General features: G+C 36.7%; 1 protein-coding gene across 1 annotated transcript in view; it reads left to right on the top strand.

Annotated features, from left to right (window-relative positions):
• The window catches only part of LOC150088096 (NADH-cytochrome b5 reductase-like), a 190,621-nt gene that overhangs the window by 57,753 nt on the left and 107,227 nt on the right, over window positions 1–25,641 (top strand). The window contains exon 6 of the mRNA XM_090370016.1: window positions 20,708–20,911. Coding sequence (XP_090226142.1) covers window positions 20,708–20,911 — 204 coding nt within the window. The remainder of the gene's footprint in view (window positions 1–20,707; window positions 20,912–25,641) is intronic.

The raw sequence follows: 25,641 nt of genomic DNA, 5'->3' as shown, positions 1-25,641 counted from the left end.
AGATGTTACCTACCTTCCCTAAACGTTTGTACCAATATTTTTGAGACACCCTGTAGATGTGATTTTTCAATTTCAGGTGGTGAGAATCAGACATTTTCAAACGAATAAGGATAATTCACAGTGATGATGATACTGTCATGTGCCAGATTGGATCAGGTTTATTCACATAATTTATCATAGAACATGGCTTCTGAGTTGCACAAATCATAGAGGGGGGGGTCAGAATTCACTGATAATGAAAAAGCAAAAAAATACAGTTGTGGAAGAACAAAATCAGAAGGCGCTTTTATTGAAAATGCACAAAGGGAAAGAAGATGTAGTGATGGCTCTGAAGAATGTACTATTTCTGATTGGTAAAAAAAATTATTCCAAGCTGTATTCAATTGTGGTGACCTTTCCTATCAATAATAATAATAGTAACAATAAAACACAAAATCGAAAGTAGGTTGCTCTCAGTGCCAGCATTGGATGGTGACTCTACAGGGCATTGGGCATTTTCTTTTGAAAAAACCTGATGAGATTCTATTAAAAAGCTGTGTGGTACTTAGTACTGGTAATGCCTCTGTTGTGGTAGGCCTAAAAATTGGAGTAGCAATATTGGATCAGGTTTTTTGAAATAGTTGGATAACCTATTTATATCAGCACACCAAAGATAAGGGGTGCGTTAAGATTATTTTCCCTTATACTATCTCTTGATTTGTTCCTAACCAAGGACCAAAGTTGCATCAAAAATAAGACAGTGCAGGAGCATAGCAATAGTGACCATAATAAAATGTCCAAAGAAATTTCAGTGATCAAAAGGAAAGGGATGGACTTCGTTTTCAGGATGAGGAGACCATCCAGATTAAGGTATTTCCGGATTCTGTTAACCGAGGTGACTATGTTATTGATATAAATGTATTTATGGGAACTGTTTAAGCGATTAACCACAGGGACTCGCATCTGGTGAGCCTGGGCTCGGCCAGGGTCCTGAGCTGGATATCATCATTCTTCTCTTTCTTGGTGATTCCCTACTACTTCTCTCTCTCTTAGGGTAATTTAGATTTTTTTTTTTTTTTCTTGCTTGGTGCAGCATAAGCCCCAGGCTTCCTTGCACAAAGCAAGTCCTTGGGGTTGTCACAGACATTCTCTCAGATATGCCAGAGAAGCTGTACTTGCTACCTGGTAGTCTAAAACACTGATGGAACTGATATTCGGGTGACACTCAAGTCAAGTGGACCCAATTTCGGCGAAGTCTGGACGGACTGTGACAGCCAAATCCTCTGCTTGCACCTTCACGATGGTGGGACTGTTAGTAATCCTGGGTATAACCTCCATGCACAAGTACATGGTGGGTGACCACACAGGTGTGAACCAACGTAAGCAGGGGTCTAGGTGTGGCGCCCACACCACATGGAGGAATGCCGACCCTCTATGTTACCAGGCAGTACTAGGTGGTAGATGACTCATCAACCGGTGCAATACCACCACTTTGCTTATTGGAGGTTTGAAGTGGTGGAACCCATGTTTAGTCTCTAGAGCTAAGTTCCGGTCAACCCTTCCCTATCTCTTCCATCATGCAGTATGATTGATGACTTTTGAGGTTATGATGAACATTGTGGCGAGATCCAATATTTCTTACATTTTGAGGGTACAGCTCTAAAACGGTGTTTATTACACCGTTTTAACGGTACTTTTTTTTTTTTTTTTTTTCTTAATGAAGGATCATGAAACACATTTTAAATAGCCAATACTCTTCTCCCCATTCTGTAATTGAACAAAGTGGGGAAGAAGCATTACAGTACCTCTAGAACACATAAATTAAGTAAACTTGAAATATGATTTACAGTATTTTATTTCGTAATGACCTACATGTTTTTCTTGTTGTTCCATATGGCATATGAATTAATTGTTATTAATTTGGAAGAAACATTTTGGAATATCATTCTAGTTTATTTTGGCAGAGGACAGATCTGTATTGAAACTTTCATTGATTCTAATTTTTTATAGTTGGTAGGTATGATACTGGGCATTGCTTTCTTCTCTGAGGAGTCTGTTCCATCTAATAGGGCATGTAAGCTATAAGAATACTTTAATATGGTTATTAGTGAAAATCCTGCCAAGATTGGGAGTCAGTATAAATCATCCAAAGATGTTATATGTATTGGGTGTACAGGTAACTATGGTAGTACAGATCAGTCCTAGATTATCAGCACTTCGTTCACTATTCTTGTTCTGTTTCCCCTTTCTTCTAATACTTGCTTGTCATCATAATTCACCTGTCTCTTGTTTACTTCTGGTCTTACACCATTCATTTTTTTCTTCAAATATCTCTATCTAATCTCCCATTTCTCCTCCTTTCTACATGCCTATACCATTCAAAGTTTTCTTTGTTTATCTTTGGATATTTGTTAATAATAATTAATCTTTTCTTATTTCCCCTAAATCTTTTCTATTTCCTTATTTTATTTCTAACATGTAAAAGTAACAGCAAAGTAATATCATTCACATATATGTGATTGATATTGCACATGGGTTTGTTAAGGGGAAATCTTGTTTGATCAATTTGATCGGTTACTACAATTATGACATCAAAAAATAATTTTTAATATCATATACTTGGATTTCAGGAACACTTTTGATACTGTTGCACATAAAAGACTGCTGTACAAATTGAAGCAGTGGTGGCACTAAGGGCAAATTGCTGCTATGGATAAAGGGATGGCTGAGTGGGAGAAGAGAAGAAAGTGGTAATCAATGGACATTGCTCTTCATGGACTAATGTCATTAGTGGTGTCTCAGGGTTCTGTGTTGGGTCCATTGTTGTTTTCTATACTTATCAATGATATTGATGAAGGCATATCAGGCTTAATATCCAAGTTTGCAGATGGTACAAAGGTTGGCAAGGTGGTTAATGACAGTATGTTACTTCAACAGGATCTAGAAATGTTAGACAGATGGGCTGAGAAATGCAATTGAAGTTTAACATTGATAAGTGCAAAGTGCTGCATATGGGTACCAACTGTGTGGTACTACTCAGGGTAGTGGAAAATGAAAAAGACTTGGGGGATAATTGTGCAGTCAGATATGAAGTTCTCTGAGCAATGCTGACTGGCTGCCAGGACAGCTCATGGGGTTTTGTCATTGATATACAGGAATTTTGCAAGCAGGGGATAAGGAGGTGATTATCCCATTGTATATGGCAATGGTCAGGCCACATCTTGAATACTGCATACACATCTGGTGGCCTAATTTTAGGAAGGATGTAGAGCTGCTGGAACAAGTACAGAGAAGGGCAAGGAGCAGAACAAAGGGATGCTCTTACGAAGAAAGGTTTCAGTTCTGTAAATTGTAGTGTCTGGAGACTAGGCACCTTAGAGGTGATCTGATTGAGGTTTTTGAGGCTTTGAATGGATTGAGCAAACTCAATGCTGATGGGATTCTTCCTCTTGCTGAGACTGCACGCATAAGGGAGCACAAATTCAAATTGAAGAACGATTATTGCAGAATAAATGTGTTGAAGTTTGCCATTTAGCTGTTGGGGAGAATGAATAGATGAAATAGGAGGGGTTTTTTTTTTTTTTTTTGGCTGATTTTGTATAAGCTTGCTTTCTTGCATCATTTGCCACTGCTAATGGTAATGCTAATAATGATCCAATATTTACATTCCTCACATATAAGGAATGTAAGAAATGTAAAAATTATCATATAATAATGATCAATTTTGAAATTCCTAAACGACTTCAGTAACTTATGTAAATGATCCATTAAAATTATAAAAATATTGACAATAGGCTTCAATCGTAGCTCACTCTAAGTTTAACCCTAGACCATTTTCCAATGCTTTAATCTTCACTGCAGATTTACCAATTTTGTACAAATTTTTTTTATTCTTAAAAGATTATCCTTGAAACCACATATTTTGAAAATTTGAAAGAGCAGATTTTTAAATAAAGCTTTAAAGTAACTTTAAAGCTTGCTTTTTGAATTTTTAATAAACCCTAAATACAGGTTGTTATGTTCCTATGACTTTTCTATAATTTGCCTTAGTGTGAATATTTGTCCTGTTTGACCTAAAATCTGGCTCTTCTTTCCCAAGCTCAACAGTACTCTTTATGGAATATTCTTCATAGATTTTATTTGGTACAGTTAGGCAGTAATTCCTATCCTTTTTTCTACTGCAACATACTGTCACATCCAGACTTCAAGCTATGCAGCTGTACCCATCATCCCCATATGTAATCAGTGTGATTATATAATTTTCTATTTGATCATTTTTTATTTAATATTACAAGAATATGACACAAATATTAAGCAACATTTAATGAGATTTGCTACTGATGGACATGACAATTGTTCAATTTCAGTGACACAGTTGCTGCAAGTTGGAACAACTGTGATCCAGGGCCCCAGAATACCTAAATGTGGCAATGAATCCTGAGTTTGACAAGATCTCCTTCTGTACCTTTCAGTATGGCTGAAAATGCAGTCTTCACTTTGGTAGAAAGTTCAGAAGGGTTGCAGTATATCAAAAGTTCTAAGGTATTGCAGGATATTCTTCTTCAAAGGGATAGCTAAAATGCAGATAGAAAATGATTGTTAAATTTCATTTTAAACATTTTATCACAAGATATCTCTTAAGTTATTCCATTTCCACAGGACTAAGATTTGATACATTGTTGAATAGATGTGTGGAGAAACTGTAGTGTACTCACAAACTTGTTTTCCTTCATAGAAATAGATTCTATGTAGGAATTTCAAAGTAAACTGTAGAGCAGACAAATGTGTAATAACAAATTCTTTTACTCTGGACTTCTATCAACACCTTATTTATCTAACTTCCTTTTCTTTACCACAAACTTGATTGCAAATATAATTTGAACAATTTATTATGAGTAATGAAAATACAGTTATATCATTGTTAAATTAAACTTGGAAAACAATTTAACCACAAAATAACTACTGCAAATTAATTATTTCTGTTAACAGTAGGTAAAGCAAGCTGCTATTCTGCTCCTATGAATCTAACCACTCCTGTATCAAAATAAAATAAACATAAAAATAAGATTAAGAATAGAAAAGACCAAAGCAACACTCAGGGGAGTGAACATGCAGCTCCTTACTTAAAAGAGATACATGTCACATCCCTAAAGAGTGAGTGCTACTAAAATAATAACACAAAAATAGCACAAACACATATAGGAATGGTTGGCACCTTGTGTTACCTATAACTCTATTAATAGCATTAGCATTAGTAGAGGCATATGTTGCAAGAAAGCCAGCTTATACAGCATCAGCCAAAAAAAAAAAAAAAAAAAAAAAAACACTTCCACTTCACCCCTCCGTTCGTTCGAAATACCTGTCCAGCTGAGCCTTAAATTTATCTAGGCTATCAACTTCCACAACAAGGAATGGAAGTCTGTTCCACCAACCAAATACCCGCTGGCTAAAGGCAAATTTCTGCACATCTATCCTACATCTGTCTTTCCTCAATCTGAATTTATGCCCTCTCAGGTGATTATTCTGAGAAAGAGCAACCCTTTGTTCCATTCACTAATCTTGTTTCCCTTCTCTGTACTCGTTCAGGCAGCTCTACATCCTTCTTGAAATGAGGCCTCCAGACCTGTATACAGTACTCAAGGTGTTGCCTGACCATTGCCTTATACAAGGGAATAATCAACTGCTTATCCCTGCTAGAAATATTCCTGTATATCATTGACAAGACACCATTCTTGCAGCACGTCTGCACTGCTCAGAGAACTTCATATCTGCCTGCACAATTACGCCCTTCTCAGGTGCTTCTCATTCTCTACCACTGTCAGTGTAGTACCACAGAGTTGATATGTTGCTCTGGGGTTGCTGTTTCCCATATGTAGTACTTTACATTTGTCAATGTTAAACTTCATTTTCCACCTCTCAGCCCATCTGCTCAACCTTTCCAGATCCTGTTGCAGCAGCATAGCATCAGTAGTGTCCTTAACAACCCTGCCAACCTTTGTATCGTCTGCAAATTTGGACATTAAGCTTGATATACCATCATCAATATCATTTATAAATACAGAAAACAATAATGGACCCAACACTGAACCCTGAGGGACCCCACTAATAACATTAGTCTACGATGAACAGTGTCCATTGATTACCACTCTATCTTCTCCCCCTCGACCACCCCTTTATCCATAGCAGCAATTTGATTCCAATGCCACACTGCTCCAATTTGTGCAGCAGTCTTCCATGTGCAACAGTATCCAAAGCCTTTCTAACATCCAAATATATAATATCAAAGTTATTCCCTGCATCCAGTTCTTTTGTGACTGCATCATAGTATCCAATCAAATTGGTCAGGCAAACTTTCCCTTAACAAAACCATGCTGTGTCAGAACTATAACTGAAGTCTTGTCTAGATGATCCTGCAGTGCTTCTTTAACCAGTGCCCCATTAATTTTCCTGGAACAGAAGTTAAACTCACAGGTCTATAATTACTTGTGTCAACCTTTGATCCTCCTTTGTGAATTGGGGTCACATTTGCACTTCTCCAGTCCATGGTACCTCCCCTGAGTCCAAGGAAGCTCTCATAATTATGGCTAAGGGTTTGCTTACTTCCTTTCCTGCCTCCTTTAATATAACTGGATAGATCCCATCCACCCCGGGTGCCTTTTATATGTTTATCCTCAACAATTTCTCCTCCACTTCCCTCTCAGTTATTACAAAATCATCTAGCTCACTGCCAGAGTTTACTTCACCTCTGGCATTCCCCTTTCTGAATAACTCGTGTGAATGTAGATGCAAAATACTCGTTTAGTTTGTTTGCCACCTGAGCAGGATCCTCAACTGTTGAACCATCAATATCCAATGGACCAATCTGATTCATCCCCTTCTATAGTTTACATAAGTAAAGAACTCTTTGCTGTTTTTCTTTGCATCCTTTGCCAAAGATTTCTCATAATCTGCCTTCGCCTGCCTAACCTCCTTTGTAACTTGGTTACAGATCAACTTATATCTATCATAGGCTTCTGTGTCAAGTGTTAATTTATATGTATCCCATACATTTTTCTTCTCTGCCATATGTCTCATTAGTTCATCTGACATCCATTTAGGCCCAAACCTTGAACAATATTTCTTAGTTGGTATGTAAAGCCTAGTAGCTTCCAAGATAAGTTCTTTGAATGTTTCTCATTTTGAATTTACTGTTGGTAACATCATCAGTTGGTCCCACTGTATAGAATTTAAATACTTTCTCAGACCATCGTAGTTGCCTTTACGAAAGCAAAAACCCTTCCCTTTACCCCTGATGGTAGTTACCTCTTTGAGTAAATCCCACTTCAGCACATTGTGATCACTGCCACCTGGTGGTTCCTTTATATACAGATTCTTAATACATGAAGAATCACTAGTAATGATCAAATCAAGAGTATTACTCCCTCTAGTTGCTACCCGAACATGCTGATGTAGAAAACAATCATCCAGTAAATCCACAAAAGCCTTGCTAGTGTGTGAGTGACCAACCCACAAATTCCAGTCAATATCTGGGAAATTAAAATTCCCCATTATAAGACTCTCTGATTTACTGGCTCACTCTATTTCCCTGTACAGTTTCTTATTATACTCATCAGAGTCATTAGGCCTGTAGCACACTCCTACTCTCAATTTTGATCTCCCAATGCTTATGTCACACCAAACTGACTCGACACTGCACTGTCCAGCGATGTCGACTGGCTTCACTTCTTTGGATTTTATGTGTTTCTTAACTAATGGCATAACCCCTCCTCCCTTCCTATCCTTTCTGTACACATTGTACTCCCCAAATTCCAGTTCTGCATTCCTTATATCTGTGTGACACCACGTCTCTGATATCCCAACAATATCTGCCTTTTATATTTTGAGTAATACTTCAAATTCATCAAATTTATTTACCCAACTCCTAGCATTCATGTATACGCAAGTATACATGCACCTGTTCCTATTCTTAGCTACCCTAACACCACCCATGTGTTTACTTGTACCGCAATGATTCCCAGAGGTCTCTGAAATATCCTGCATCTTGTTTTCCAGGCTGCTGCTCATTCCAATAGAAGCAGTGCAAGAATCACTTTCACCTCTGCCAGTGGCTACTGTTAATCTATTAGTCCTTGTATCCCCCCCAAAGCTAGCAGTTTTCCGACCCACCTAACACTGCCTCGATAGCATCAGCAAATATTCTTGCACCCTTTCTATTTAAGAAGCAGTCTCTCCTGTTAACAAGTACAGACCAGGCTGAAAAAAATTCTACCCCTTGAGCCTTGCACAGTCTTTCCAGGGCCGAATTGATCGACAGGGCTCTCATCATATACTCCCTCCTATCGTGTCTGGGCAGAATTGCAGACACTTTCAAATTCAACCCTAATTCACGGCTTTTTTTCAACAGTGACCTGTACTTGTTAAGTAATTCTGCTGGTCTCCTACTCTTAATATCAAAGGTGCCAACGTCACCTTTTGTGCCCTTAAAAGATGATATCCGCTCTACAACATCATCAACCTTTGCCCCTGGCAGACATACCCTGGTCCTGTTCCACCCATCCTTTTTACAAAGCATGTTCCCCGACAATAGAGTCACCAACAACTACTAGTTCCTGTGGGACCAGCGCATTCTGCCTTGGGGGTTGCCGCTGTGTTGCGTGATGACCAAGTGCAAGCTCTGGCATTGATGTGGCCAGCTGAGAGCTTAATGGGCCCCTCAATTTAGATCATTTGAGGGCAATAACTCTATCCTTCAAGCTCTCATATAGGCCCATAACAACGGTGAATTGTCACCTGATTTCGTTACACTCTTTGCATCGCGCACACAAAGACATCCCCCATGGCAATATCTTGTCCCGTACCTGATTGTTCCACAAACATCATGCAAGCAGTGCATTTTAAAAGGCTGTGATTCAGAGAGTAACTGCCCCCCCTCAGTTCTCCCCTGAGCCACAGCACTCCCATTAGCTCGAGTCTTTTGTCTCAAAAGCATTTATCTGCTGTATTTATTTTGTAGTTCAAGCATTTTCTAAGTTTAATTTAATAACGACATAACACGTTTTGATTCTCCTTGATAAAATGTTACTTTGAATAAACAGAAGATTATCCTGCAATACCTAGAAGAACTTTGGAACTTCTATATTCTGATCACGGTCCAATGTTCCATTTTTTTTTTTTTTTTTTTTAGCTTTCTTCTTTTGTCCCATTTTAGTTTAGTATGAATAATTATGTCCACTATTTGATTTCTTCATTATGTTTTAATTTATCTATTTAGTGTATATTAGTAATTTTATTTAAGTTCAATTTTCTGTTTATCACGATTTCTTGATTTTGAGTTGCATAATTGCATGTTGTTTTGGATTCATAAATTGTAGGAATCCATGTATAAATTTGCATTTTGTTTATTATATTTCCTTATTATTTCATAGTGATAACCATATTATATTTTATGTTTAGTTGGTTCTTTATTTCTCTTAATGTCGTTTTTTTTTTTTTTTTTTTTTTTTTAGGAGCATTAGCAACTAAGGCCATATTGCTCCGGGAATATGCGGTGGTCAGTCCCCGACCTTTCCGCATCCTCCGTATTTGTGGCGATGGGCTCGAACCCCGATCTGATCAAGAAGCATGTGCTACGTAGTGCGTAGCATGTGCTATGCACTGCTGCTCCTTCCCACCTGGCTACGGAGGCACCTTTCTCTTATTGTCTGGGTTGTATCAGGACATATACTGACATTTGGCTGGGATAGCAATCAATGATTGAAATACAGCCATTTTCAGAGTTCACAAATGCTGGTGTCCCTGAAAAAATAGTACTTTTGGGTTCTTTCTTTCTCTTTTGCAGTACTTTTGTGTTATTATTTTAGTAGCACTCATTCTTTGGGGGTGGGCATGTGTCTCTTTGGGCAATGAACTATGCATTCACTATTTCAAGGGTGAGTTGGTTTGCTCTTTTATTCTTAATCATATTTTGTTTCTTTGATTTGCTCTATTTTTTTTTCATTATCAGTTCACAGGAGCAGAATAGCACCTTACCTATATGATTAAGAATAACTCTATTAACTACATTAATTTGCTGTATTTATTTTGTGTTCAAGTGTTTCCTGAGTTTAATAATTAGAACACAAAATCAAGAATAATGTTTCTGAAATACTGTTGGCACAATCTAATAATTCTTCTGCTGTATGAGGCTCACTGAATAGTCCTAATTTACTCTTTGCAACACCAGTATTACAAAGAAGGAAAAAAATGCTGGAATAAATTCAGACCCACTACTATAACACACACCTAATGAGAGTAGGTGTGTGTTATAGGCCTAATGAATCTGAGTATAATGAGCAATGGTGCAGAGAAATGGATTGGGCCAGTAAATTAGTGTCTTATAATGGGGGATTTTAATTTCCCGGATATTGATGGGAATTTGTGGGTTGGTCACTCACACACTAGCAAGGCTTTTGTGAATTTATTGGATGATTGTTTTCTACAGCAGCATGTTTGGGAGGCAACCTTTTTTTTTTTTTTGGTAGTTGCTGGTGCATCGGCTTCTGTGGCCATAATGCACCTCCCAAGGTTTTTGCAGTACTTTTGATCTGAACCCGCGACCTTGGAGTTGCCAGGCAGGCACTTTACCCACCTGGCTTTATTGTCCTCCAAGTCACGAAATTGTTAATTCTATCCATTATATGGAAACTGTTTTCAGTGAAATTGGTTGTAGTAATTTAATTATTGCATTGGATTCCAATGCAAAGTCGAACTTATGGTTTAGCGGCATGACTGATCAGAGAGGTCGCTTAATGGAGGACTTTATTTTAATGAATAATTTGTGTGTAGTCAATATATCAGGTCAGCCTTATACTTTTAATAATGTTCATGGCAGGTCGAATATTGATTTGACTATAGTTACTCAGGGGTTATCCAGACGAATCTGTCATTGGCTTGTGAAAACGGACTATACGACGAATAGTGATCATAGATCTTTGGTTTTTCATATTAATTTGGCTGATTTAAATACTTCTTTAGATTTTGATAATTTTGAATTAACTAGATTTACTTATAAGAAGATTAACTGGTCTAGTTTTGCACGGTCAGTGGCTTTAGATTTTTCAGGAGACAATATGGTTAATTTGAATTTTTTAAATGCTTGTGAGTATGCTGCTTTCGTTCAGTCTTCATTGCTTAGAGCCCTCAGTTGTGCCTCAAGAAGACAACGAGTTAAGAGGCGAGTTGTTAATTGGTAGAATGCGGAATTATCCAGGTTAAGGAAAGAAGTATTTTTATGTAGGAAGGCATATCAGAGGTATAGGCGGTGGGGGCTGAATGAGGCTCAATTTTATCATGCATGTTATAGGAATAAAAAGAAAATTTATTATAGGGCTATTTATGAGAGTAAATTAAAGGCTTGGAGAAATCTAGTTACTAGTGTGGGCAATACAGATCCTTGGGGATTAATTTATAAACTAAGTATGAATAAAGTAAGACCTGGAGAGATAATGAATACCGTAATCGTCAATGGAGTGGAAACAACTGATTGGATTACAACAGTGCAGGCAATAACATCGGAGTTGTTTCCTCATGAGGAAGAAGGGCGGGAGACAACAGAGCAAGAAGGCATCAAGGACTCTAATGTAACATACCTTGGGTCTGTTGATATTAGCTTATTTACCTTAGAGGAATTGAGAGCCGTTTCTAAGAAAATTAACATTTCCAAAGCCCCAGGAATCGATTTAGTAGAGAATATCGCTGTTCTTAAAATGATTGAGCTTTATCCTAACATCTTGTTAAACTTGTATAATAAATGCTTACTTCAAGGTACCTTTCCTGGGATCTGGAATGTTGGTTTGATCAAGCTGTTAGTTAAGCCCGGTAAAAAACCAAATGACTCAAGAGGGTATAGACCAATTTCGTTATTGGCCAATCTTGGCAAAGTTTTTGAAAGATTTTTAAGATTGAACCAAGTCATGGATAAAAATGGTTTGACCCTGCCTTATCAGTATGGTTTCAAGAGAGGGCATTCTACGGAGGATGCCATTAATGATCTCATGAATTTCACCAACCAGGCAGAGGATAAGTATATGTTAGCCATCTTTATAGATTTTACTGGAGCTTTTGACATGGTGTGGCATGAGAGTATTCTGTCTGCATTAAGGGGTATGCAATGTCCAGACTTATTGTATAGGACGATACAGAGTTATTTGTATTGTAGGAAAATTATACTGAAAGCTAAGCATCTACAGTTTAATAGGAATCTTTCGAGAGGTGTCCTCAGGGGTCTGTATTGGGCCCACTTTTTTGGAACTTAGTACTTAATTTATGGCTAGAACAATCAATTGAAAATCTGCATAAGATTGCTTATGCAGATGATTTGGTTTTATGTATTACTGGAGTGGCCCAGGTATTAGAAAGTCTAGTGTCGTGGGCTGATCTGCACAAACTATTGATATCTACAACTAAAACTGTTATGATGCTTCTTAAGGGGAAACTAAATTATGCGCGACCGCCAAAAGCTTTAAGGGGAGGCAGATTCCCCTAGTATCTGAGGTGAAATATCTAGGTATAAGAATTGATGATAGATTATCGTTTTTCCCACATTTAAATTACTTACACGAAAAAATTAAAAAATTTAGTGCAGCAATAATTCGATTAACATGGTCAGATTGGGGGTTGAAAAGGAAAGTTTTAAATTTATACTACAAGGCAGTCTTCTTACCCATAGTTACGTACGGAGCATCAGCATGGTACTGCAGAATTACTAACGTTAAATTTAAACAGAAATTGTTATCGATTCAGCGCTCAATGCTTTATGTTATTTCTAATTTGTGCAGAACAGTCTCAACGAATGCTATGCAGGTTTTGGCCGGGCATTTGCCTCTAGACTTGTACATTGTGTATCGGGCCCTTTGTTATTACTTAAAAAAAAGGCATAATGGTTTCTTTCATGAATATTACATCTGATGTCACTATAGAGATAGCTAAAGCTAAGAAAAATGTTCTAACACAGTTGATTGGTATGTGGCAACAGAGATGGGATCTTAGTGCAACTGGGGAGGTGACTAGATTGTTTATTCCAACAGTTAAATTTACTTATGATAGTAACAACAAATGGTTTTTTCCTTCTATGGTAACATCGTTTATTTTAACTGGCCATGGCTCATTAAATTTTAAACTACATTACTTTGGTCTAGTCAGCTCTCCTTTATGCACTTGCGGTCAACCTGAGACTTGGAGTCATTTATTATATGATTGTAGTTTGTAGATTGAACATAGAGAAAGGCTAAAAGTGAAGATCGGTAATTTAGTTAGAGGCTGTGAAAGTGACCTTATTGCTAATCAGGATAAATTTCAAGCGCTGCAAGAGTTCTGTGTAACTGTTTTTCAACGGAGAAGATATTGGAATAATCTAATGATTACTAATTAAGATTTGGTTATATACATTTTGATTATTTGTGTTTTTTTTTTTTTTTTTTTTGCTGGCTCTCAGGTGTGAGCAGCCTGGGAGTGGGATTGCTGGCACCCACCGGTATAGCACTACTTCCGGTGGGTGCGGGATTTTTGTGCATGAGGCACTTCAAATAGAAGACCAGGCCCAGCACCAAGTGAATATGGGTGGCCATTAGGGTCTATTCGCCAACGGGGAGCGGCTGTGCAGGTGACAGCTTCTCCCTGATGGCGAAGAGACCTTCCATACAGGTCTATTTTGCAGAGGTTCTGCACAAAGTCAACTTTATCAGGTGGAGATAGACGGAAGTCTAGGTGCCACCTTAGACATAATAATAATAATAATAATAAATAAAATACCCACCTGGCTAGCCCGGTTGGCTTAAGGGGAGGCAACTAGAGGGAGTAATACTCTTGATCTGATTATCAGTAGTGATTCTTCATGCATCAAGAATCTGCAGATAAAGGAACCACTAGGTGGCAGTGATCGCAGTGTGCTGAAGTGGGATTTACTCAGAGGTAACTACCATCAAGGTAAACGGAAGGATTTTTGCTTTCGTAAAGGTGAGTACGGTGGTCTGAGACAGTATTTAAATTCTATGCAGTGGAACTAACTGATGATGTTACCAACAGTTAATTCAAAATGGGAAGCAGTCAAAGAATTAATCTTGGAAGTTACTAGGCTTTTCATACCAACAAAGAAATATTGTTCACGATTTAGGCCTAAATGGATATCAGGTGAACTAAGTAGACATGTGACAGAGAAGAAAAATGCATGGGATACATATAAATTAACATGTGACACAGAAGCCTATGATAAATATAAGCTGGTCTGTAACCAAGTTACAAAGGAGGTTAGGCAGGCAAAGGCAGATTACGAGAAATCTTTGGCAAAGGATGCAAAGAAAAACAGCAAAGAGTTCTTTACTTATGTAAACTCTAGAAGGAAGGGGATGAATCAGATTGGTCCACTTGATATTGATGGTTCAACTGTTGATGATCCTGCTCAGGTAGCTAACAAACTAAATGAGTATTTTGCATCAACATTCACACGAGGAGTTATTCAGGGAGTGGAATGCCAGAGGTGTATTCAACTCTGGCAGTAAGCTAGATAATCTTGTAATAACTGAGAGTAAAGTGGAGGAGAAATTGTTGAAGATAAACACAAGAAAGGCATCTGGGGTGGATGGAATCTATCCAGTTATATTAAAGGAGATGGCAAAGTAAACAAACCCTTAGCCATAATTATGAGAGCTTCCCTGGACTCAGGGGAGGTACCCATGGACTGGTGTACTTCAGTTATAAATTGGATACTATGATGGTAATTAGAGAATTAGAATTAGGTAATTAGAGACCTGTTAGTTTAACTTCTGTTCCAGGGAAATTAATGGAGGCACTGGTTTAAGAAGCATTGCAGGATCATCTGGACAAGATTTCAGTTATAGCTTGGACACAGCATGGGTTTGTTAAGGGGAAGCCTTGTCTAACTAATTTGATTGGATACTATGATGTAGTCACAAAGGAACTGGATGCAAAGAAAAACTTTGATATCATATATTTGGATCTTAGAAAAGTCTTTGATACTGTTGCACATGGAAGACTGCTGCACAAATTGGAGCATTGTGGCATTGGAGGCAAATTGCTGCTATGGATAAAGGGATAAACAGAGTGGTAATCAATGGACACTGCTCTTCGTGGACTAATGTTATTAGTGGAGTCCCTCAGGGTTCAGTGTTTGTTCCATTCTTGTTTTCTGTATTTATAAATGATATTGATGTTGGTATATCAGGCTTAATGTCCAAGTTTGCAGACGATACGAAGGTTGGCAGGGTTGTTAATGACACTAATGACAGTACACTGCTGCAACAGGATCTAGAGAAGATGGGCTGAGGGGTGGCAAATGAAGTTTAACATTGACAAGTGTAAAGTACTATATATGGGAAGCAGTAATCCCAGAGTAACGTATCAATTCTGTGGTACCACACTGACAGTGGTAGAGAATGAAAAGGAAGTGGGGGTAATTGCATAGGCACATATGCAGTTTTCTGAGCAGTGCAGACGGTCTGCAAGAGTAGCTCATGGTGTCTTGTCAATGATATACAGGAATTTTTCTAGCAGGGATAAGGAGGTGATTATCCCCTTGTATAAGGCAGTGGTCAGGCCACACCTTGAGTATTGTATACAGGTCTGGAGGCCTTATTTTAAGAAGGATGTAGAGCTTTTGGAATGAGTACAGAGAAGGGCAACAAGATTAGTGAATGGAACAAAGGGTTGCTCTTAAGAAGAAAGGCTTAAGTTTTCCAAAAGAAAGTGTCTGGAGACTAGGCACCTGCAAGGTGATCTCATTGAGGTGTATAAAGTCTTGAATGGTTTGAGCATGCTCAATGTGGATGGGATTCTTCCTCTTGTTCAGAATAATCGCCTGAGAGGGCATAAATTCAAATTGAGGAAAGACGGTTGTAGGATAGATGTGTGGAAGTTTGCCTTTAGCTAGCGGGTGGTTGATTGCTGAACAAACTTCCATCTGTCATTGTAGAAGTTGATAGCTTAAATAGATTGAAGGCAGAACTTGACAAACATTTGGAGCAATTGGATGGGTAAAATAAGGGTTTATTTTTTTGGCTGATGCTATATATAAGCTTGCTTTCTTGCATCATGTAATGGAGAAATAAATTAGCTCTAAGAAATACAACAAGATTTCTAGAATTAACTACTTTAAATTATATTCACCATTATGCTGTATTGAGTTACACTGATTGTGAACCATGAATCAGCAAAACTCAGTGATGGGTTTGATCGTGCTAAATTTTTGGGGCATACCTTGAGTTTTTTGTGGTACTGAAAACTCACGGGAGGATGCCCACTTCATATTGGTTGGGAATTTCTGCACTGAGAAATACAATTCCTCTGTAATTTGCACATTCAGCTTTATTTCCTTTTTCCTGTATTGGACCAGTGTAGTGACCATAGCCTATTTTCTCTCCAGCTTTCAGCATATCAGGTGTAATTTCATCTAGACTTGCTACCTTTCCATATTTCATATTTTCTATGACCTTTTCTACTTCAATAATAGAGATAATATACACAGTTTTCCCCCTATTTCAATCTCTTCCTCTTCAACAGTGATATATTCTTCAGCTCCCACTTCAAATACCAAATCAAGGCATTTATTTGATATATACCTAAACTATCTTTCTTTTGTATTTTAACTTCATCCTTTTCACTTTTGATTATCTTAGTTATGATTTTTTTCCCTCTCCATTCTGAGATTTTTTAACTAAATTTCAAAACATTTTATCACTTTTTGATACTTATTTTTCATATCCTTTCCAAAATCTTACCAAGATTTTTTTTAGTCTCTTTTGTAGTTTCAGCACTAAAGAATCATCTTTTTGATTTTTCAATTTCTTTAAAATAGAGAGAAAAAAAGAGAAATGTTAATGAAAAATAACAAAAGCTAATGGGGAAATAAATTAATGACAATTGTTTCCCAAAATTTCATCCTTGCAATAAATATAAAAATTGGAATTAAATTTTAATGTTATTACAAAAAAGATTAACTTGTGTGTGTCTCTTTACATTAAATCACTGCAAATTTAATATGAGTGAATGCCACAATGCTGATCAAAATCAAGCAATACAAATAAAAGTTTAACATGACAAAATTGTTAGTATTCAGATTTGAATTCTTAATTTTGGCAGTTTACTGTCAGCATTCTTTCATAACAGTGAGTATATTTTAATTTTGCCATTTTATGAATATACACAGAGTGATCACTGAATTATGACCACCTACCTAATACAGTGTTCGGCCATCATTCATACAGATAACAGCCGTTATTTGCCTCATTGACTCCACTAGATGTCTGAAGACATCCATAGGGATCTGCTGCAATGCTGCCTGCAAGGCTTTCCAGAGTGTCTGCATAGATGATGGTTGCATGTCCATATGCTTCACTTCCCCTTCTAAAACATCCATAGGTGCTCAGTTGGAGTAGATTAGACGAATTTGGAGGCCAATCAAGAGATGGGTGATATCTTCATTCTGGTTCCTCAAACCACATGGTTGTGTGTGTCCCATATGCCTCACTTCCCATTCCAAAACATCCTACAGGTGTTCAATTTGATTGGGGTCAGGCAAATTTGGAGGCTAATCAACATGGGTAATATCTTCACTGTGTTCTTGAAACCACTTGTGCACAGTGCTTGCCTGATGGCATGGCACATTATTGCCTTGGAAGATCCCATTTCTGTCTGGGTAAAAATGCAGAATGGCAGGGTGCACGTCTCCTGAGAGCTGCCGGTAGATCTCACTAGTTAAACATCGATCCATATCCACTAGAGGTACTAGTTCTTGCCAGCAAAATATGCCCCATATTAAGAAGCGAACACTACGTGCCTGGATCGTGGGCACCAATTATGATAGGTCCATGGACTCGTGTTGCTTGTGCCATACATGAAGGCATCCGTCAGTATGTTGCACCAGATATTTGGATTCATCTGACTAATCCTCCAGTGTGTTGTTGACATCACTGCATTTGCCATCAACAATGATCAGTGGTGAGGAGAGGATGCCTCTTGGGTTGTTTGCTGTGGAATCCCCATATGTTTGAGTGTACAGCACACTATCATTTGGGATACTGTTCTTACATTCCCCATATTGTATTGCAATGTCAACTGTTGCATGGTGACCACCTGTTGAGCCCGTACAGCACACTGGACCCTTCACTTACTGCAAACATCCATCTTGCATAATCGTTTACATTTCTGTCAGCGGGAGGTCGTTTGACCCATTTGACACCATTCTTTGTACACCTTAACCACAGTGGGCTGAGCAACTGACAAGACATGCTGATTCTAATATGGAAGCACCCAGTGGACAAGCTCACACAATCATGCACCCCTTTGAAACCCCATGATATCTTTACTATTTTCCATAACTACTTTATTATTTCACCTTGCACAAACATGCAAATATGACTACTCTTGTACAAAGCTGTTCCACTTGTTATACTGGCTTGGTCCATTACAGATGGGGGGTGGTCATAATTCAATGATCACTGAGTATTATATTTTGCTTCTGTATTTTTCAGTTATCTTCTGAAAAGAAGATAACTCACTTCATATCGAAAGAGTAAAGAATTAAAAAAAAAAAAAAAAAAAAAAATTTAATGTCATCTTACTTGTCTGAGTCTTTTCTTTTCGAGTTTGGATTTAAAATATTTTTGATGTGTAAACATCTTTGGCGGCGGCACCTACTAAATTTTGGACAGTAGTAAAATCAATTTGTCACAATTTTGCAACACAGAAATGAAGTAGTTTGACGTCGTTTCCGTTTCGTAACAAAGAAAATCGGAGTCGGGAGAAGGGATCATGCAAAGGATCGTGGGAGGTGATCTTGGATGTGCTCAGAGCTGACATAAACCAGCTCTGAGCATTACATGTGCTTTAGCCTTACCAGTTGAAGTGCATGTAATGTAGGCATTACAGTGCCCATCAGTATTACTGAAACAGTGATATATTTCTGTCAAGAGGGGAATCATAAACGTTTTTCTGCAACCAGCTGGGCCGGTCAAGAATATTTGAATCTGTTTGCGATTGGGAGATAAGACTCCATGAGTAAAATCTTTTGCTTGTCATTGGCCATTCTCATTAAGTTGCAGAAGTCCTCATTGGTCATCAAGTTTTCGCATTTCTTTGCAATTGCACTGAGTCGGTTGAGCGTGGCGAGCTTTAGATCCTCATTCATGTTGTTTGGATGATTGTAAAAGTTTCGAAAGGGGTGGTCTTCTCGTAATCGCGTTACAGGTCATTACTGCATGCTTCATCAGGGTCGTCGTTGTCTTGACACATCTTACATATTTCAATAATTTTGCAAATGTCCAGGTTCGATTTATACAATTTACGATATAGTATGAGCTCTTCGTTGTCGTCGTAGATCTTGACATATTTCATCTGTGACAGTATCTGTTTCCTCATTGTGAAATGGAATGTGCATCTCGCGCTTGTACTCATTGAGATCTTGAGCCACGTTGTAGTTTCGATAGCATATTATGCAATGATACTGTCATTTCTTGCAGATATTGTTAGCACTGCATGTGTAATTTGCAACAAAGTATGACAGAGTAACATGATAGTATGATTGCAACAATACAAATATTTGTATTGTTGCAATCATACTATTCAACATGTGGCTACAATCAAATGGGTAAGTAGGCTACTCTCTTCCAAATATTGATTCGGTAGAAGAAGCAGTGGGTGTGTGCATCCTATTTATCACTAACATTGATTTGGTAGAGCAAGTAGCGGGTGTGAGCATAAATTATATTGTTCATGATTTCTGTTCTAGCTGTTCGAAATTTGGTAGGTGTCATCAAAGGGTGCCTCCGTAGCCAGGTAGGAAGGAGCAGCAGTGCGTAGCACACGCTTCTTGATTAGACCAGGGTTCGAGCCCGTCACCACCAAATACGGAGGATGCGGAAAGGTCAGGGAATGACCACCGCATATCCCGGAGCAATATGGCCTTAGTTGCTAATGCTCCTAAAAAAAAAAAAAAAAAAAAAAAAAAACAAATAAAATAAATGTCATCAAAGATGTTTACACATAAAACATCTTTTGTGCATACAGGGTACATATGTGATTTTTTAGTTTGCTTTAATGAGCTTGTTTATTTTATAATGGTAACATTCACCTTATATACCTTCACTGTGAAACAAGTAATTGCGATATTGATTGAATCACTCTGCTCATATATGATGAAAGCATATTAGTGTCCGTTTATCTGTTTACTGATTTTAATTTTTGAAGATAAATTTTCCTGATAGATATAATGGTGCAAGAACTGCAGAAGTATGTCTAAAGAAAATTATCAAATATTTACATTATTATACGAGATATCAGTGGTTACAAGTGACTGTTTTTAATGAGTTTTGTACACTGTGATGTATTATCTGCACAGATTTTGTGCAGATTGAATCTGTGGATGCAGAAACAATTATAAATATATTTCTTAAGTGCTTAGAAAAAATAAGTTTATGAACATTTAAATATTTGCTCTGAAATATTTATTTCTTAACATTTTATCAAGAACTTACCCTTATATGAGTGTATATTGTGATTACTTTACTATATAGCATAAAATGTTTGTTTATTATCCTTCATCCTTTAATTAATATACATATTGATCGCCTTAATTTTATATTAGTTTCTCTTAAATTGAATCATGATGGTTATATTCCTCCCATAGATGCCTAGATATACCACTGTTGTATTTTAATGAATATTATTTTTTGATATTTAGTATCATCATGTAATGATGTTGGCAGCTGGAACTGGCATCACACCAATGATTCAATTTGCACAGCATGTTCTCTCTAATGAAGGTGACGAAACATTTCTCAGACTGCTGTTTTCCAATAAGTACTATCAAGAAATTCCTTTGAAGCAATTAATAGATGGCTTTAAAAGCTTTTGGAATTTTTCTGTGTGCTATTGTTTGAGTCAGGTATGCCTTTGCTTTTGTAAATTGGTGTAGTTTTTAATAATACACAAGGGGTTATCAGAAAATAGTGAGATAGATGCCCCAAATGATTGTATACCAAAGTGCACACACTTTTGTATACAATTATTTGGTGTACAACCAAATAATTGTACACAGAAGTGCATACCACTGGCACACCAGTGGTATGCACTTTTGTCAACACTAATTGAAAAGCAAGATGGGCATGTTTTGCATGCCTGGCCCGGTTCAGTTCTCAGGTAGCAACTTTCTAGTGCATGTGTACATTATCCAACGTGGATGTGTTCTTGTCTCATCTTTTGTGTAGTCATGAAACCAAGATTCATTATATCACCCCAGTGTTAAAAAGCTGGACAGTGATTCAATGTGCTTTTTCACTGTTGGCACATCATACTTGATTTGCATTGTAATTATTGGTGAACAATTATGAAACCCATTTTTGTCATAACCTTTCCATAACCAAAAATTTTATATGTAATATGATTGAGATATATCACTGGTATTCTTCAGCTTATGTGTAATCTTTTTAGCAACCATTTGACAGGCCTCTTTAATCACTTGGTCCATTTTCTGTTATTTATTTTTTTTTTTTTTTAAGTACTGAATGCTGAAAGCCTCCAGTTGCATATTCACCCTATAGCCTTTAGTCTACTCTCAAAAATCATTTGTGCTACCTGATGTTAATCTTCCTTAAAACTGCATGTATGACAGCATGAGTTTGTGGCAGTTTTCCCAAGTACACATACAATTTAAAATGTAATAGAAGCTTGCTTTTCTGACTGCTTGTACACTGGCATAAAATACAAATTGCTATGAAACTCATACTACAGTTTTCTCCATAGATATGATGGTATAACAAGAGGATGTGTTCCACAAAATAAAATGTCACTCCTAAAAACACATAACAACTGTAAAAATCTATTGCTTCATGATTGTTCTCTCTGAACTGAAGTGAACCTAGCATATGAAAACATATTTGCATCACAGTTAAAATCATCATGTGATAGAAGTACAATCTGTTGCATAACAGATTTTTTCATTGACAAGGAGGATCACTTACATTAAATAAATAAATAAAATAAATTTTCTGTTTATACTCCAGCACAACAACCAAATCAGTATAGTTTACAATAAATCGTCGATACAAATATTTATTGTATTTAGTAGTCACGGGCTTGAACCCCGGTCCACTCAAAGAACGCGTGCTATGCACTCTCGCTCCTGACCACTGGGCTACGTCAGGCCTACGTCATTAATTGTTTTGTTTCAAAAAAGTGTTTAAATTTAATTCAGATTCTTAGCTTTATAGTAAAAGAAAATGTTCTCAATTTTATTTTTATCAATGCTAACCATGATTTGAAAGTTTTGAGTTGCCCTTTCACTGTAGAAACTCTTGAGATATATATATAGAATACAATCAAAAAATTAGAAAATTAGCATTCTCTCCCAAATTTTTAAATATTCCCCTTTCTTTAGAAATTCTACTAATTTTTCTGTGGTACTTTCTAAAAAGTTGTCCAGTTGATCTTACTTTTCACCTGTTAAATGAATGATTATCTTGTACAATAACCTTCCAATTCATGAACACTATGCATTCTTGAAAAGTATTTGTAAAGTAAAAGTTCTTAAAGTATCTCTCCTTTGATTTTTCTATAAATATAATGGTGTAATGAGAGGATGTGTTCCAAAAATTAAAATAGTCACTCCTAAAAATAAATGACATCTACGATAAGAAGATAACTATAAAATGATTATAATATTAGAACACAATAGAAGTGGATTGCATTTGAGGAGTCATATTAAAGTAACAATCTATTTTTGCTTTGGAAAAAAAAAAAAAAAAAAAAACAACAACAGTGGCTATTGGAGTTCAGTATACAAAATGTTTATTACTGTACAGTTTAAATATAAATAAACAATCAGAGAAAGTAAAACTTTCTAACTCATGCTAATGATTGGCTAACTCCAGCCACCTTCTGTAGTTCAAATTGCAATGTGACCAACATAATGGAAACTCCTTGCACCTAAATACAACTGTAATCAAATTATCAAAATGCCATTTATTTATCACCAGAAAAATTAAATGGCTTTGGAAAGAATAGCAAATAGTTTTCCTGGGTAATTAACTATTCTAAAACAAAAATTATTTTTATCTAACAGGTAATTTGCACTTTCATTTCATTTAATTTGTGTTGGTAATTTGCACTTTCAATCACATGTCTTGATGGCAAATTTCACCAAAAATATATTTTAATGTGTGTATATAATTGCATATACAGCATACTCTAAAATCTAGCATATTTTACAAAATATTAAAAAAAATAATAATCATCAACATTTAAAAAGCCAGAAATATTACAGAAGTAGTCCAGTAATCATGTCAAAGATCACATTTGTCTTAAAACTCTTGCTGGCTGCAAAAACAGTTTAAACTGCATAGACAGTGCAATAGTCTTAATTCTCATGACAGAAATAACTTGACTTTTGCAACGAATTGCCCTAATATTGCACTGCTATCAACACAAAAGTCCATTTGTTTAACATTTGCTGCCTTTATGCATATAAGTATCAAACAGCACTATAAGCGATGTGCCATTATGCATGTTTGAGTTCAAAAAGCACCCAAGCACTGTGAGTGATTCATATGATTCCTAAGCAGTCAATAACCTTTACAGCACTTATGCTGTAAAGGTAAAGGCACATGAAATTAACAACTACTCAATATTGGCACACTGACTGAACTCTTTGCAACAATGCTTTGTTTTTGTTTAATAGACTTGGCACACAGTTTTATTTGTTCTTTGCTTGTGTTGATGTTAATTTATGTAATTGAATGAACTTTTTATAAAATTAAGATTTGTTCTGAATTTACAGCTCAGCAAGTGTTTTTGTTTTATTAGCTATGAATTACAAACTCTTTCAAACCATTATATATGAATTTTTGGAATGTTTATTCCAAAAATTATGGCACATTGGATGCACCCTCTAAAATATAGGTGGCAGTGAATGTGTTAAAAGAACATCATTTTAATTGGCCATTTGTTTAAGAGATGAGAATTCCACGACAGCCTGTTTCAGGCCCAACTGGTCCCTAATCAGATAGTAGTTGCAATAGAGCTAAAGTGATCTGTTTTGCCTGAGTGATTTCACTAGAGACCACCTGCTACCTGACATCGGACTGGTCAGTCCCGAAACAGACTGTTATAACAAAACTTTTGGCGAGAGCATCTGTTAAAAAGCAGTCCAATACCAGGCAACTATTACAAAGGCAAGTTTGTTCTTTATAATTAAGACTATTGCATTGTCAATGCAGTTTAAATCCTGCTGCCTGCAAAAACAGATGGAAGGACAGTATAGTCCCAAAAACATCTTATTCTCAAGCCACGACACTTTTGCTATTACTTTGAATGTCTCTCTTTTAGTGCTGTCTCTTATTTCACTGGTTATACAGGGCTTGCATGACATAGTAACTTTGACATCACTTTAGGACAGGGAATGACCACCGCATATCCCGGAACAATATGGCCTTAGTTGCTAATGCTCCTAAAAACCAAAATCAAATCAAATCAAACTTTAGGACAGCGGAGAGTAAAGACAGATTAAAATGTCCAGTGTGGGTACAGCTAGGAATGTGTACTTCATTAAATCTATGGTTAATCTCTTCCATAAAGAGTGACTTACTGATGTGCACAACCAAGTTTATTTCCACACAGCTGAGGGGTTTTTTTTGGCATCATTATAACTAGTCATATAGCTGATTAATGGATGACTAAAAAGGGGGGGAACAGGTTGCTCAAGATCATCCCTTTGGTGATCCCTGCTTTCTACTAATGCTATTGAAGAAGTCTAATGAGTGATCTTGATAGCCCATTTTTCTTTCTGCTATAATGATAATGGTGGGAAAAGAAAAACTTTGCAATCTTTGTTATGTGTGAGCATTTATTTTCTAAAGCACACCCATTGATATTCTGACAATATTTGCTGTGATTGTTTATTGTCATTTGTTCATATTTAAAAATTAAACTGTTATTTACATATTAACCATAGTACTATCTTTTATTCAACACAGACATTTACAGATGCAATGTTAAATGCTTAATGTTTGTTAGTTCTTAACATTCACTGAAATAAGAGGTGTGGCAATAAAATGCCTGGACTGGTTCTGCTATAGTCATGTTCAATGAGTTTGAAAATAAACAAGTGCGATGTTGTAGTTCAAACTCATTCCAATAGATAGTGGTAGAAAGAGACTGTCCAGTAGGCCAACAGGCTGCAAGGGTGTCTGAATGGTATAAACAGTGCTTTTTTTGGGACGGTACGCCGTACCGGCACTTTATTAACAGTGACGTGTGACATTTGGATGCAGCGCACTTAAATTTGTAATATTCCGTAAATTTTTTTCACATGTTTACCTACTATTTAAATAAGTTTAAAATTATTTAACTAAATTTGCATTTTTTTCTGTCTGTTGTTAAAATATTTTTTTATATAAAACTGTGTAACCATTTTTATAATTCTAAATTACTCAGTTGGGCCTCTGTTTAACGAAGTCCTTTTATAGTGAATTATTTTGAATTCCACTTGGAAGTTACATTTAAAATAGTTTCCATTAAGCAAAGAAAATTTTCATATAGCAAAAGGATTAGGAGAGAATTAACTCGGGGCAAACTGTTCGCTTTTCTGGCCTTTAGGTAATTAGTGCTGCTGCTGCTGCA

This window comes from Mastigoproctus giganteus, chromosome 3 (genome assembly GCF_048544385.1).
Source record: "Mastigoproctus giganteus isolate SK-2022 chromosome 3, ASM4854438v1, whole genome shotgun sequence".
In the NCBI taxonomy this organism is placed as follows: domain Eukaryota; kingdom Metazoa; phylum Arthropoda; class Arachnida; order Uropygi; family Thelyphonidae; genus Mastigoproctus; species Mastigoproctus giganteus.
This window is presented reverse-complemented; position numbering and strand designations above follow the sequence as displayed.